General features: G+C 55.5%; 6 protein-coding genes across 6 annotated transcripts; 2 read left to right on the top strand and 4 right to left on the bottom strand.

Annotated features, from left to right (window-relative positions):
* Positions 1-1,101: 1,101 nt before the first annotated feature.
* On the top strand, positions 1,102-4,668 carry B0T26DRAFT_643714 (uncharacterized protein; the record flags this gene model as incomplete). The annotated part of the gene is made up of 2 exons (XM_060437560.1): positions 1,102-1,343; positions 1,470-4,668. The coding sequence occupies 2 exons, from the start codon at positions 1,102-1,104 to the stop codon at positions 4,666-4,668; spliced, it is 3,441 nt and encodes a 1,146-aa protein (XP_060298185.1).
* Positions 4,669-5,500: 832 nt separating this feature from the next.
* Positions 5,501-7,500, bottom strand: B0T26DRAFT_702046 (uncharacterized protein). The gene has a single exon (XM_060441613.1). The coding sequence runs from the start codon at positions 7,132-7,134 to the stop codon at positions 5,908-5,910; it is 1,227 nt and encodes a 408-aa protein (XP_060298184.1). The 5' UTR covers positions 7,135-7,500; the 3' UTR covers positions 5,501-5,907.
* An 8-nt stretch (positions 7,501-7,508) lies between these two features.
* Positions 7,509-9,039, bottom strand: B0T26DRAFT_210584 (uncharacterized protein). The gene is made up of 4 exons (XM_060433797.1): positions 8,501-9,039; positions 7,775-8,395; positions 7,624-7,682; positions 7,509-7,534 (listed from the first exon to the last, which is right to left on the bottom strand). Exons 1-3 carry the CDS (start codon positions 8,796-8,798, stop codon positions 7,639-7,641), a joined length of 963 nt encoding a protein of 320 aa, XP_060298183.1. The 5' UTR covers positions 8,799-9,039; the 3' UTR covers positions 7,509-7,534; positions 7,624-7,638.
* Positions 9,040-9,610: 571 nt separating this feature from the next.
* On the bottom strand, positions 9,611-11,187 carry B0T26DRAFT_643403 (ubiquitin-conjugating enzyme/RWD-like protein; the record flags this gene model as incomplete). Its single annotated transcript, XM_060437530.1, has 4 exons — positions 9,611-9,691; positions 9,891-10,657; positions 10,916-11,010; positions 11,117-11,187. 4 exons carry the CDS (start codon positions 11,185-11,187, stop codon positions 9,611-9,613), a joined length of 1,014 nt encoding a protein of 337 aa, XP_060298182.1.
* An 807-nt stretch (positions 11,188-11,994) lies between these two features.
* B0T26DRAFT_210369 (uncharacterized protein) lies at positions 11,995-13,050 on the top strand. Its single transcript, XM_060433795.1, has one exon. The coding sequence runs from the start codon at positions 12,115-12,117 to the stop codon at positions 12,742-12,744; it is 630 nt and encodes a 209-aa protein (XP_060298181.1). The 5' UTR covers positions 11,995-12,114; the 3' UTR covers positions 12,745-13,050.
* Positions 12,793-13,717, bottom strand: B0T26DRAFT_210391 (uncharacterized protein). Its single transcript, XM_060433796.1, has 2 exons — positions 13,419-13,717; positions 12,793-13,358 (listed from the first exon to the last, which is right to left on the bottom strand). Exons 1-2 carry the CDS (start codon positions 13,457-13,459, stop codon positions 12,842-12,844), a joined length of 558 nt encoding a protein of 185 aa, XP_060298180.1. The 5' UTR covers positions 13,460-13,717; the 3' UTR covers positions 12,793-12,841.

Raw genomic sequence — 13,717 nt, 5'->3', positions numbered from 1 at the left:
GTGAATAGAATAAAAATAACGAATAATGATCAACAGACAAAGCGTGCCGAAAATCCCCGGCGTCGAGAAATTGGAAGCGCGCGTCAAAGGACTCCCATGCTCATCATCAAAGAGCAAAGGGCATACCCGGCAAAGGATTTTAGGGTGTCTGATTGTTTGGCTGGAGGACAAAGCCGCGGGGTTCCAGCACGCGCGCAATTGCACGCCAGGGGCTAATGGGGGGGATGACCCCCCACTTTGGATTCTTAGCGCCACGCCGATCTTTGGCAGCGATTGGCAGCGATTGGCTAGCAAGGGATCGGTTCCCCGGCTGTGGCAGCCGCAGACGTCACCGGGCAGGGCCAATAAGGTCCTGTTTCGGACGAATCAAGGTCTGGGTTTCTTGATCGCGGGAGGGTTGAGTAGCCCAGTTTCATGGCCTGCCCAGCCGAGCGTTTACACGTCTGGCTTTGAAAACATGGAAGGCGAGCTTTGATACCGGGTTACCGACCGGGTTTTTTTTTTTACTGTTCGTTTGTCTCCATGACCACGACGGGCAGACGCGCCTTTCTCCCCTGTCCTGCCCTTCCCCTCCACTGCATTGCATTTATTCTTTGACCCTTTTTTGGGGGATTCTAGCTCGGGGCTTGGCTTCGATATCGACAAGGACCGACCGACAGACTCGCGCGCGCGGCGCCTTAACATTCTAGCATCCCCACCCGACCCGATCCTTCTTCGCCCTCCCTCAGACCTTTCCTTTCCTTTCCTTAAGATAGACCCTTTTTTCCCCTTGAGGTGCCGTATCTTCGTCTTGTCCGCCCTTGCTCAGCCGTGCACGACAAGCGACAAGACCCTCGAGAGCGGAATCGAGATCGAGACCGAAACCGAGACCGAGAACTGACTTCGCCTCGGCACAACACTACAACACCTATTGCTTACCGACGATTACGCACATCCTACGGTGTGGGAACGAATGCCTGCGCAAGCCGCACTGCTCGGGTGACATTCTCACCACTGAGTGGCGGCCCCTTTGTGCATCCGTTGGGCGCCTCGCAAAGGCAGCTCGCGAGAAGTCAAGCGAGTCGATAATAGCAATAGAGGGAATCTAATATACTCGCTATCATGTCTACTTCATCCTCGGCGACGTCGACGTCGAGCTCGAGCTCAAGCTCAGCATCGCCAACCGTCAATCCCCAGACCAACTCGACCATCACCGATCCCAACGATCCCAGTGTGGGCAGCGCCCTTCAGCAGTCGGGCATCAGTCTCGTCGCTTTCGCCACAGCCCTGGTGGCTTCGTTTGTCATTTTCGGCGTACAGATGAGCTTCTTCCTGCTCCTTCGAAATATTCTGCCAAGAATATAGTGCGTATTCACCTCCCCTCCCTTCCCCTCCTCCACTTTCCCTCCCCCCGCTGCGTGTGTGTATGCAAGGTACCTTTCGAGGTAAAGATATCAAGGGTCAAGCTAACCAGCCTGCCTCGGCCGCAGTAAACCCAAGACGTATTTGGTGCCAGAACGAGAAACCACTCAGTCGCCGCCCTCGAGCAACTGGGCCCTGGTCTTTGCGCTTATGAAGTTCGAAGATCGAGAGGTCATCAAAAAGTGCGGGCTCGACGCCTACTTCTTTTTGCGCTATCTGAAAACACTCTTGGTCATCTTCGTTCCTATAGCCTTCGTCGTAATACCCATACTGGTGCCCCTCAACTTTATCGGCGGGCTGGGGCAAGACGTTATCGACAACAGCACCGCCATCAACAAGACCACAGCTGTTGGCGCCTACGTCGCAAACGTTCCCAAGGGACTCGACACTCTGGCCTGGGGCAACATTTCGCCAAAGAACCAGTTTCGCCGCTGGGCGCACCTCGGTCTGGCGCTGTGCGTCATCTTTTGGGTCTGCTTCGTTTTCTTTGTCGAACTGCGCGTCTACATCAAGATCCGCCAGGACTACCTGACAAGCCCCGAACATCGGCTGCGAGCGTCGGCCAACACGGTGCTTCTGACCTCAATCCCCGACAAATGGTGCACTGATGAGGCCCTGAGAGGTCTGTTTGACGTGTTCCCGGGCGGTATCGAGAACATATGGCTGGCGCGAGATTACGGGCCACTTCTCGAAAAAATCCGCGAACGTGAACTCATCCACCAGCAGTTGGAGGAGGCTGAGACGGAGCTGATCCGCGCCGCCAAAAGGGCCCATATCAAGCAAGAAGAGGCCACTGCTCATGCGGGCGAGTCCAAGGACCAGAAACTAAAGCGAGAGAGAGCCGAGGACGAGCAAGCCGGCGCACTCGCAAGACAATCGGAGGGCCTAAGCGCTGGGGACCATGAAGAGGTACCCCATCTCAGGGAAAGGGCCAAGGCGAACGCCGCCCTCGTTGCTGCTCAAAAAACCAGGGGCGCCTTCAAAGGAGTCAGGGGAAATATACAGGCCGCCGGTACAAGCCGCTCTTTCCAAGCTGCCGACCAAAGCGTCAGAAGAAACGGTTCTAATGCCAGTAGCCGCAGTGGCTCGACGGCCCAAACTCTCGACGAGAAGACGGGATACGGCACTAGCTGGGGCAACACCACCCGCAAGGTCTCCAGCATGGAGGAAATGATCAACCCGAAAAAGACCAGGTGGTTTCAGTTCTGGCGGGCTCCTACGGGCAGCTTGCTGCCCCCGAAACCCCAGGAGAAAGAGGTAGACCCAGAAGAGGTTGCGGCCGAGGCTGCGGAGAAGGGGAAGAAGGTCGAGTATCCAGAGGCCACCACGGTCGACTGGAAGACGATCAATGAGGACAGCGGGCCCAACCGTGCAGCGTGGGCCGAGTTTCTCAAGCCAAGCGACCGGCCAACCCACGGGATCCCGCTCGTACCCTTTCTCCCGGCCCTGCCTTTCCTCAGCAAGAGCGTCGACACGATTTACTACTGCCGCGCCGAGCTGGCCAGGCTCAACTTGGAAATCGAAGAAGACCAAAAGCACGAGTACCGTTTCCCGAAGCTGAATACGGCCTTCATCCAGTTCCGTCACCAGGTTGCCGCTCACATGGCCTGCCAAGCCGTTACGCACCATTTACCGGGCCACATGGCGCCCCGGATGCTCGAGATCTCGCCCAACGATGTCATCTGGGACAACATGAGCATCAAGTGGTGGGATGGATGGACGAGGCGCATAATTGTCTTCGCCATGGTCGGCGCCATGATCATTCTCTGGGCCTTCCCCGTCGCCTGGACTGCGTCCTTGTCCAACTTCGACGCCCTGGTCAAGAAGTACAGCTGGCTCCACTTCCTCGAGGCCAACAAAGCCGTCGCCAACGCTGCCAAGGCCGTCGCCGGTGTCTTGCCGGCCATCATCCTCGCCATCCTGCTTGCCCTCGTGCCCCAGCTTCTCGACTTCTTGGCCGGATTCCAGGGATCCAAGACGGGCTCTCAAAAGTCGGAAGTCGTCCAGGTCTATTACTTCATCTTCTTGTTTGTCCAGGTCTTCTTGGTTGTGTCCATTACTACCGGTACCTTCCAGACGATTGCCAATGTCGGAACCAATCTCACCAGCACGCCTACCATCCTAGCCGTCAACCTGCCCAAGGCTGCCAACTACTTCTTCTCCTACATGATACTGCAGGCCTTGTCGACGAGCTCGGGTACCTTGCTTCAGATTGGAACCCTGGTCGTCTATTTCGTCATTTCGAGGCTCTCGGACAGCACGGCCAGAGCCAAGTGGCAGCGCCAGACCAACCTTCCTTCGGTCACCTGGGGCTCGTTCTTCCCCGTCTACACCAACTTTGCCTGCATCGGCCTGATTTACTCCATCGTCGCCCCCATCATCTCCATCTTTGCCATCATCACGTTCAGCCTGCTCTGGGTCGCCAACCGTTACAACATGCTCTATGTCACGCGGTTCCGGACCGACACAGGCGGCGTCCTCTACCCGCGAGCTATCAACCAGACCTTTACCGGCCTCTACGTCATGGAACTGTGCCTCATCGGCCTGTTTTCCCTGGCCCAGGATGAGGAAGGCAGGAACGCGTGCCTCCCGCAAGCCTTCATCATGCTCGGCGCCCTCATCTTCACCGCCATATACCAGTACCTGCTCAACACTGCCTTCGGTCCTCTCTTTCTTTACCTCCCCGTCACTGTCGAAGACGAAGCTGAGCTCCGTGGAAATATGTTTCAAGAAGAACAAGACAAGCAAATTCAACGGGGGCAACAAGAGCTTCTAGACAGAAAAGTCAGACGAGAAAAAGGTGACGACGGCAGGGACCAATTTGGTAAAATAGCCCGAAGTGATACCCTGGACACGCTGGGCTCTGTTGCCGACGACCCAGACAGCTCTCAAGTGGCCGAGTACATGCGGAAACAGAAAAAGAGAAACGGAGAAAAGAAGCGCAAGTACATAGAACTCGAGGCACAGCAGGCCATCGGAAAGGCACTCTGGGGAGGCTTCGCCGATGAAATCGAGGACCTGCTGCCCGCTGAGCGCGCAGTCCTCGTCCGCGAGGCGTTCAAGCACTCGGCACTGCGCGCGCGCCGACCCACCGTCTGGATACCGCGGGACGACCTTGGAGTCAGCGACGACGAGATTCGGCGCACGAGGGACTTTAGCAAGCATATCTGGATCACTAACAAGGGTACAGCGCTTGACAGTAAGGCCCGCGTCGTCTATGGCTGCAATCCGCCCGACTTCTCCGAGGCCGATATTATCCTTCTCTAATCCCAAAGACGAAGACGAAGACGCCTGGAATTTCGGGCTTCTTCTTCATTTTCATTGTTTTTATTCTTTTGCATTCGGAGGGCCAAGATGGATAGATACCATGGCTCTCTGCTTTTCCTTTTATTTTTGAGCTCAGCCTCTCCCTGTTTATTACCTTCCTCGCCGCATACCCTCTCTCATTACTGCTATCATCTGGGCGTTCTGGTTGTACTTCTGGGTTAAAGCATGGCCCGTCACAATAGACGGGCAGAGAACATAATGGGAAATCAACAGGTGGCAAATTATACCCTGGTGGGGGAGGGACTGACGCGAACGCGCGTTTTGGGGTGCATATCATCAAGTAATACCAAGCATGGTTGCTTTTGGGCGTTTACTATTATCTAAACAAACCATGAGAATCACTTTTGGCGGTGGAGGGGGCCCTGTAGGGCAGACAGCCTTTCGTTTTTACTTTACCATGACACGAAACAGAGAGCAGGGCTTCGGGCCCCAGCGGGTATTGTATACACACACACACACACACACACACATGCGTACTGTACATTACACTACAAAATGTCAGAATAAAGAAATACAATATAGAAACTAGTTAATCAAAATACATGTCTGCTATCCACTTGTGCTGCTTGCCGTTGAGAGGGAAGATAAACTTGAGATGAAATTGTGATTCCTAAAGTGGGACTTTGTAGACAGCAAATAATGGCCTAGGCGTTTGTTGTTGACTCAAGCAGGTACCCAAGTTAGTGTTTAACGTGTGAGAGAGTGAAAGAGAAGATGCCGGTTTCGTTTCACAGACTGTATCAAGTAACTTGCATTCTCATCGCAAGCACTACCAGCAACTAGCCCATTGTTTTTTCAAACCCACCTTCCTAGATCTCTCTATCTCTCTATCTACCTATCAATAGCAGTAAATCTACTTACGAAAGGAGTAAAGCTCCTCCATATTTTCTATTATATTTCCAAACTCCATCTACGTAAACTAAAGAGAAACATATAAGTAAAGTTGATTTTCAGGGGCATTATTATCGCCATCTCGTCCGTCCTCAAGCCCTCGTAAGCTATCTGCTTAAGCCAGATCCATGGAATTTTTTTTTTTTAAAAAAAACCACTGAGCCAACAAAAACCTCAACCACCATGACAGACAGACAGACACGAACAAAAGAAAATTCAAGCTACTAATTACAGCACAATTTCTTCTTTTTATAAATTTGCTATTCGATTATTCTTTTCTTTAGCTCCTCATTGCCACCAATTCGGCCATGCCCAGCGCCCCAAGTCCTTGTTGCTGTCCTTGTCTTTCCTTACCTTGCCACCAATCCCATCCCCATTTCTGTTGTCGTTGCCACTGCCGGTAGTACTAGGAGAAGTTCTATCACTACTGCTAACAATGCCTTCCCACCGCCCTCCAGCCGAAGCGCCGCCACTCCCAGCGGCGCGCGGCCCAAACGTTCCAGCTGTGGCGGCAGCAGTCCTGCTGCTAGCAGTACTGCTGCTATATCCATAGCAATTGCCGGGATCGGGCCTCGGCCGAGGTAGGCCATTACCCGCCTGCGCCCGCCTCGCGCCCGTCGCCAGAGCCGGCGCAGTGGCACTGATTGAGGTGACGGTGGCTACCGGGGCGCTGGAGCGATGGTCTGGGGTAGGGACGATGCTCCTCGCACCAGCAGATGAAGAAACGGATACAGAAGGAGACGGATAAGAACTAGTAGCAATAGGCTCCATTCCGCTCCTCCGCAGCATGTCGACTCCTACTGATCTCCTGCTCCGGAGAGCACGCTCCCTGGCAACGGCGGCGTGTGACGGCTCTGCCTTGTTGCTATTATGACTGTTGTTGCTGTTGCTATACCTAGCAGCGCGTCCAGAAGACGTGATGATAGGCTCGGGTGACCAGCGCGACGAGGAAGACGAAACTGAAGATGGTGCCGGCAGCGCCCCGGAGGGAGCATTTGCTACTGTGTTTGACGTCTTGGCAGAGCTTCCGGTGACGGCGGCAGCGGCAGCGGCGGGTGATACGCCAGGGGGGACGCGCTTGATATGGCGAACGTGGTAGCTTGGTCGGCCACTTGTCGAGGTGCGGCGCATCTGACTCCAGATTTTACGCGCCGGGTCCTCCGAGTACGAGTAATCGTCTAGATCATCATCGACAATCACGGCGACTGAATCTTTCGGCGGCGGCGGCGGCGGCGCGAGTGGCGGAGGAGGCGGCGGCACCAGCACCGGGGATGTCCTGATGCCTGGGCTTGCTGGAAACGAGAACGACGACGATGGCTGATGGAGGCTCGTCTTCCGCCTCGGGATAGGAGGCGCCACACGTGTAGGTGCCGGCCGGACTGTCTCCTCGCTTGTCCTTGATGGACCCCAGTCCAGAGGGTTTGCTGGGGCTGGGGGCGCAAGTAGACTCAATGCTGGCGGAAGAATCGCAGGCTTTCGCGACGTGGTAGACAACGAGCTGGCGATGCGGTGCATGACGTTTCTAGCGCTCTCGGGGCCCTAATGCGAGGCGATGATTTCGAACAGGGGATTCGGCTGGGGAGCAGAGCGAGGAGACCACGGCGACGATGAATTGTGTCGCTTTATGACCGCTACGGCAGTCGTTTTCATCGTGGTCTGCACACCGACGACTCCATCTACTGCCGTGTTGTACAACGACGGCGGACCATGTTGCTGTGGAAATCCCGAATGCCGATATGTCACACGGACTTGCAGGTATTCGACTGTTGTACTCCCTAGCTGGTACTCGAGGTCTTTTATAAGGTCGTCTGAGCTCTGCCTGGCATGTCCTCGTGTATTGTAGCTGGACAGGGAGGTTGAAAGTAGCCGGACATGGGCCACCACCAAGAGCCTGGAGCCGGGATATAACGTATTCCTGTTGTTTGAACACCCAGCATTAGACAGTCAAAGAAGAAGGGGGACGAGAGGGCAAGAAACAGGGAGGTTTGCTGGGACATATCCTACTTAGCACAAGCGCTATCATCCAACACCTCGATGACAGCGGTATTGCTGGTAGGCAAAACCTGAACGGAAACGTCGTGTAAACAACCATACTGGAATACATCTTTTCATCTCAAGTTAGGCTCCGCCTTCGTCTAGTTGAAAGCTGACGTACCTGATGCAGAAGGACAAAGACCGAGGCTCCGACCAAGGCCCCATCCGTAGTCGGTCTTTTGTCGCATGGGATCCGGTGCATTGGCTGGGCATACCTGAGTAGAAAGCTGAACAGCGGCCCACAGGTCAGTGACGCCGTCATTAAGAGCCTTGCTCTCTGGTGTCACCACAATCTGGGGCACTAGAACAAAGGGATCGAGCGGAGCGGCACCGCCAGATGCGTCCGTCTCCGAGTCTGGTTCTTGTCTCGGGGTCAGGGGAGAGATGATGGCTGCTGGCACATCACCACCACCATCCAACAAGTCGGTGGGTGATGGCATCGCGGCTTGAATGTGGAACATACTCTTGGCGTTCCGCAGTCGCGAGTAGTTGTGCCGAACACGCCCCGGCGTTGCAGGACGGCTCGGTTTGGCACTGCAAGGCCGCGGACTCAGCCCTCTCCTGTCTCGGTCGTAGTCGCCCGCGCCATCAAATCCCTGTCTATAGAGACTCGGGAACGCTAGGTTTGTCCTGCTTGACAGCGGAAGAAGGCTACTAGGGTGGTTCTGGGTCGGACTCGGACTCGCATGCGGCGTGAACTTGACCGGCCCGTCCGCGGCGGCCTTCACGTGGGACTCTGCGTCTGCGTCTAGTGTGAGTTTCTATGAGTTACACACAGCAACAGGGGAAGGTAAACGAAAACTTAGAGGGGAGATGAGGCGAGGAAGAGCAATATGGACCAACTGACCCTGCTCCTGCTCCTGCAGCGCGTTTGCACGTCTGAAGCCACCCAAAGCGTGGCTGCCCCGATTCGCTCTCCTCTTGGGCACTGTCAAGGGCTCGTCGTCTCCGGGGTGATCTGGACCGCTGCCCATGCTGACATGTGTGGCAATGCTCTCGCAACTGGACCGACGTCTCTGGAATATCCATTCCTGGAGCTCGCTTTTCTCCGCTTGCTTGATGATATGCAAAGGTCTAGGCACACCGTGCTCGGGTCTGCTGCCGCAGTCGTATGTAAGACATGTTCCAGCGCCGTTGGTTGCCATTGTCTTCAGTATGCTTGCTTGCTGCAGCCGCAGAGGCGCCGAAGGAAGCAGACAGCCTAGACTTGACGGGCTAACTGGCTGGGCGGCTTATTTTGAGGGTTCCAGGTACAGCGGCCAACGGGCAACGGTCGATGGGGCTATTCGGAGTTCGGCGATGATAAGTTTTTCTTGTTGGCGGGCGCGGGCACCAGCGCCGCGAATGTGTCCAAGGTACCTAATACGAACGTAAGGTATGCGCCGGCCCGTGGGCCAAAACGGCAATAGAACGCCGAAGCCAAGCACGTAGCGGCAAGGGTATTAATCGAATAGCGATAGATACAGGGTATCGGATTATTGCGCACTATTGCTGCTGAACATACCGGTGAAACTATGTCGGCAGGGTGTTGGATACTCGGTGAACCTTGAGTCGACACAACACGAGACTTCGGTTATTATGGTTGTACTAGACTGCTAACCTCAAGTTCGACAGGTAAGGTAAGGTGGATGGGCAATGCGGGAGAAGTTAGACGCTGTCCGAACTCAGAAGCACCAACAGCAGGTCCGGTACTACTGTACCGTTCCCGAAGAAGGAACGGCCGAAGAGCTCTTTCCATTTCCTTTTCCTTTTCCACCCCATCCCAATCCCGCTTGCCCTCCCCGCCAGCGGGGAGATTGGTAACTTGCTGGCTGTTCAAGGAAGGAGCCAAACACTGCCAGTAGTAGTACCTTGCTAACTTACACAGCTGTGGCCATACTTTCCAGATTAGCTGGCAACCTCGGACAGATGCAAAAGCCAGGGCGCACGAGCCAATCAACCACGGCCCGTAGCAATTCTAGGATGTTGCGCCCAGGGTCCGAAGGAGGTTTTTCTTAATACCATCCACGTCCGTGTCATCCATATTGAGGAAATTTATCTGTAGTTGTCCCTTTTGTTAGTTGGCTTGCTCATGATTGTCTGGTTTTGAGGCCGTGGGGAGGGGAGGCGAGGAGATACAAGATAGGGGAGAATGGGCAGGAGGCGGTCATGTTGGCTGAAGCACCAAACCAACAAGATAGCCTCAGTGTGCCGTCTCACTGGTAGGTAAGGTAGGTAGTCACTTGGCCCTTGCTTACCAGTTCATCTGCCGTACCGGCATTGCCATACAGCACGGCTTCGGACAAGCTACCGGCAATACCCCTTTTGGACCGCTCCAGCCAGACGCCCTCCCAGTTCCACGCTGCCGGCCGTCTCGCGGTTGCTCCTACTCCCCCTCCTCCCCCCACCACACTCGAGGGGGGGCTGCTGGTGGATGCCGAGTCGCCGTCCTCTCCAGGAGCTGGGGGCAATGCCTTGCCGGTCCGGCGGCGATGGGCGCGCCAGGCGTGCCAGGCGCCAGGGTTGCCAGCGGCCTCCAGTGGGATCGAGTCGAGGACTTCCTCGTCGTCAAAGGCGCTGCGGATGTAGCGTAGGACGTCGTACGTGGAGACGTCCCTAGGCCGGGTCTGCATGAAAGCCGGAGTCAAGCCGGCCAGGGATGACGAGGCAGCCGAGGTCGGGGTGCTTGTCACTGAACTGGGCTGAAGTCTAGACCCTGCAGTGGGACGTGGGGGGGTGTGGAGCGGCGTGGTGGGCCTCTGGGCGCTGACCTGCCTGCTCCGGCGACCCCTGCCGAACCATTCGGGGAAGCCATGGCGCAGGCTGAAGCCGCCCGGGGGGAGACGCTCCTCGTCCGTGGCACTAACAGTACCATTATCCTGGATGTCGGTCGTGTACATGTACGTGGTCAGGGGGGCGATGAGAGGGTGGAATATGTCGGTCGAGAAGGTGACGAGCGGCGGCAGGCTGGGATACGTGTCAGGAAACGATATTTGGAAACGGAGAATGGCGGTGACGTAGGGACCTAGAATGAGCGGGGGAGTGGGTTAGTTAGTTGCGTGTCCTCCTCGTCGTCATTGCTACCGCTTTCAACCTTGCTTGCCCTGGTCTCTACATGGAGCCCAGAAAATCATGGTCCTCCTCCTTCACCCTCAACCCCCCGCTGTCAATGTCGTGATCGTGGGACAGGTCATCATCGCTCTCCCCTTGTCACAAGGCTTCCAGGGTGTGAGATGGATGGATAGGTGGGCCGAAGGGGTTAGGAAGTCAAATCCAAACAGACCTCGGCGCACGAATATAACGCCCGACCATAGGCTCGGGTCTCCTGGCGTCAGACTAACATATACGCTGTTGGGACACGCCTGCTTGAGACCGGCACTGTATGTGCGCGCGCCATGAAGCGAGTCAGAACCTCGGCTCCTGGGGATGGGGGGACGAGGGACGGGGGGACTGGGGATGGGGAGGTCGAGTGGGCGAGACACACAATTCGGCAAGCAGGTGCTGTCGCTTTACCGCCGGCAGGTTGCCCATCTTTGAAGCTCCCTGAGAAGCCATCCTCGTACTCTCAACTGCTTAGTTTGGTTGTTCTGGTTCAGGCTAGGTATGTACCTAAGGTAGGTATGCATGTACTGTACAAGCTTCGTCTCAGCTCAGGTGACAATAGGGATTCCCAACAATACGTGTTGCGATGTATTGTAGGTATGTACTGTACGTATGATAAACACCTACATATGGATCCCGCAGGGCAAGAGCCGCGCGAGTCTAGCACTATAGCGCTGTGAAGCAATTCTAATATGGCGATGGTAGTGGTGATAGTGGCTCTCAGGATTCGCATGTATGTCTGTCGTCCGAGGCACGCACGCGCGACGAGGTGGAGTGATGCGTGGTGTGTATGTGCGGATAGAATGTACCCTAGGCAATATGATAGGGCTAGGTGCTAAGGTCCTAGAGTAAATGAAATGCAACTGGCGCGATGTGGAATCCAACTTGAAATGGCGAGCGAATGGTTGTGCGAGATGGCCCGGCTTTGGTTTCTAGTATATTAGTGGTCAATGCGATAACCAAGGTAACTTACGGTTCCGGAGTTTTAACCTTAACATGTTTCAGCTATCGAATGCCCGTAGGTACGTACCTTTTTAGTAGGCTCACTATTCCAACTGCGACCTACCCACTTATCCAGAGACGTGCAAGGAGGGGTTAGGGTTCCGATTGGCAGTTTTGTATCGGGCAGCAAAGCGCTAATTATAAAACTGCACCACTGGGCATCCCATCTCATCCACTCCATACCTTACCTTACCGTGTAGGCAGGTCATAGGCATACAGAATATCCCGTGCAAACCTGCAAGGAATTCCGTATTCGGACGACCATCTTGCCCAACCGTCGACAGCCTTCCTTGCCTTCCCCGTATTAATAATTACCTGTATTATTGATAGGGGTTAGACGGGGTGTCGGTTGTATGTACTATTCTATACTGTGCATGTATGTACATACCTAGGTACATACAGTACTCGGTATATAAGATCAAATGCCCCCGCCACGACACTGCGCCTTATCGCGGGCATGTGGCATGTAATGCATCCATATATAAGGTATGGAATCTTAGGAGGTATACGGGATGCTGGCAGAGAGAGAGCAGCTTGAAGCCTGCCTTCCATTCCTTGTGGCACCCGCCCCTGGCAGCACGGAACACCGCCTCGATGAGCACCGACGGAAACAGGGCCCCCTTGCCCCCGGCCCTCCCTACCTTGGGTTGTGTAACAGTGACAGGGCACCATGGCAACACCGTACTTCCGCCCGCTGAGATCCATGGTCCACTCCTGCTGGGACTTTTTTCTTCGCCGGGACCTTTTGCTCAAGTGACGGGGGGTACCTTTGCCGTCACAGCCCTATCCGCGCATTCTCGTGCTATTCTCCCCCACATCACATGGCTCCATATGCCAAGGGAAAAGAAAGGTCGCCCGTCGTGCCACAACGTTTCCGCCCATGGCCCGTTTGGAGAATCCGCCATCACAAATCCGTCACCTTCTATCATCGCTAATATCACCCTTCCCTTCCTTCTTCCCATGCCGACAAACGCTAGGGCTGGCTCCCCGAGCCACCCCTATCCGTAGCCTCATCCTTTCCAAGCCAATGAGCAAGCGAGTAACGAGCATGGGACAACCAAGAGCCACCACTCCGTAACTACCCAACACAGAAAAGTCACACCGCTTAGTTTTGCTCAGCAAGCGTCTTCTCGATCTTGGTCTTCTCTTGCTTCTTGAGGTCCTCTAGCTCCTCCTTGGTGGCGTCATAGCGGGCTGTCATCTGGTTGAACGGGTTCTCGGGGCTCTTCTCAAACTCCTTCTTGATCTTCATCTGCTTCTGGTTCTGGCGCAGGCCGACCCCGCTGCCATCCTTTTCCATCTCGCTAAGCCGGCGCTGCTCAAACTGTGCGTATGCGGCCTTGAAGCGCCTCTCGGGATGCTTGTCGACCTTGGCATCGGACCCGCCGGCTACCGACAGGGCGTCCAGTGCATTCTCGATACCCGTGGCGTTGAGGGCCGGCAGCGCCATGTTGTCGTCACCGTCTAGCTGCGACAGATCGAGGCCCTTGGTCTTTTTGGGCGCCGCCTTGGCCTTCTTGGGCCCGGCGCGTGAGGGGAGGCTCGCAGCCTCGGCGGCTTCTAACGCCTCGCGCTCTGCCTTTTTCCGAGCAAGCTCCTCCTTTTTTGCCTTCTCAGCTTCCCTGTTTGCATCACCGCGTCAGTACGACTGTCACATTTTCGAAATGGCCGCATTCACATGCTCGCTGTTTTGGTTCTGTGTAACGATATAGAGGTTGCCCATGCTTATAACGGGCGTAGAAGGAATAGAGCGGTGCCCGAGCGTACCGCCATGTGCTCGGGCAAAAGTCTGGGGGGAAGAAAAGGGGGGGCAAAGGTTGTGGCCTGCATGCAAGATGGCATGGCACCCATATCTACGTTGCACGGCACGCACCCACTCCCCTTCCCGTTTGCCTGGACGCACGCTGGCACGCTAGCCGGCAACCAACCGAGCTTCGCGGGGATCGGGGTCTCGCCAACTTACTTTTTGGCGGTGTTCTTC

This window comes from Lasiosphaeria miniovina (genome assembly GCF_030549165.1).
Source record: "Lasiosphaeria miniovina strain SMH2392-1A chromosome Unknown B0T26scaffold_3, whole genome shotgun sequence".
Taxonomy (NCBI): domain Eukaryota; kingdom Fungi; phylum Ascomycota; class Sordariomycetes; order Sordariales; family Lasiosphaeriaceae; genus Lasiosphaeria; species Lasiosphaeria miniovina.
The sequence above is the reverse complement of the archived record's forward strand: the minus strand, read 5'-3'. Positions and strand labels throughout refer to the sequence as shown.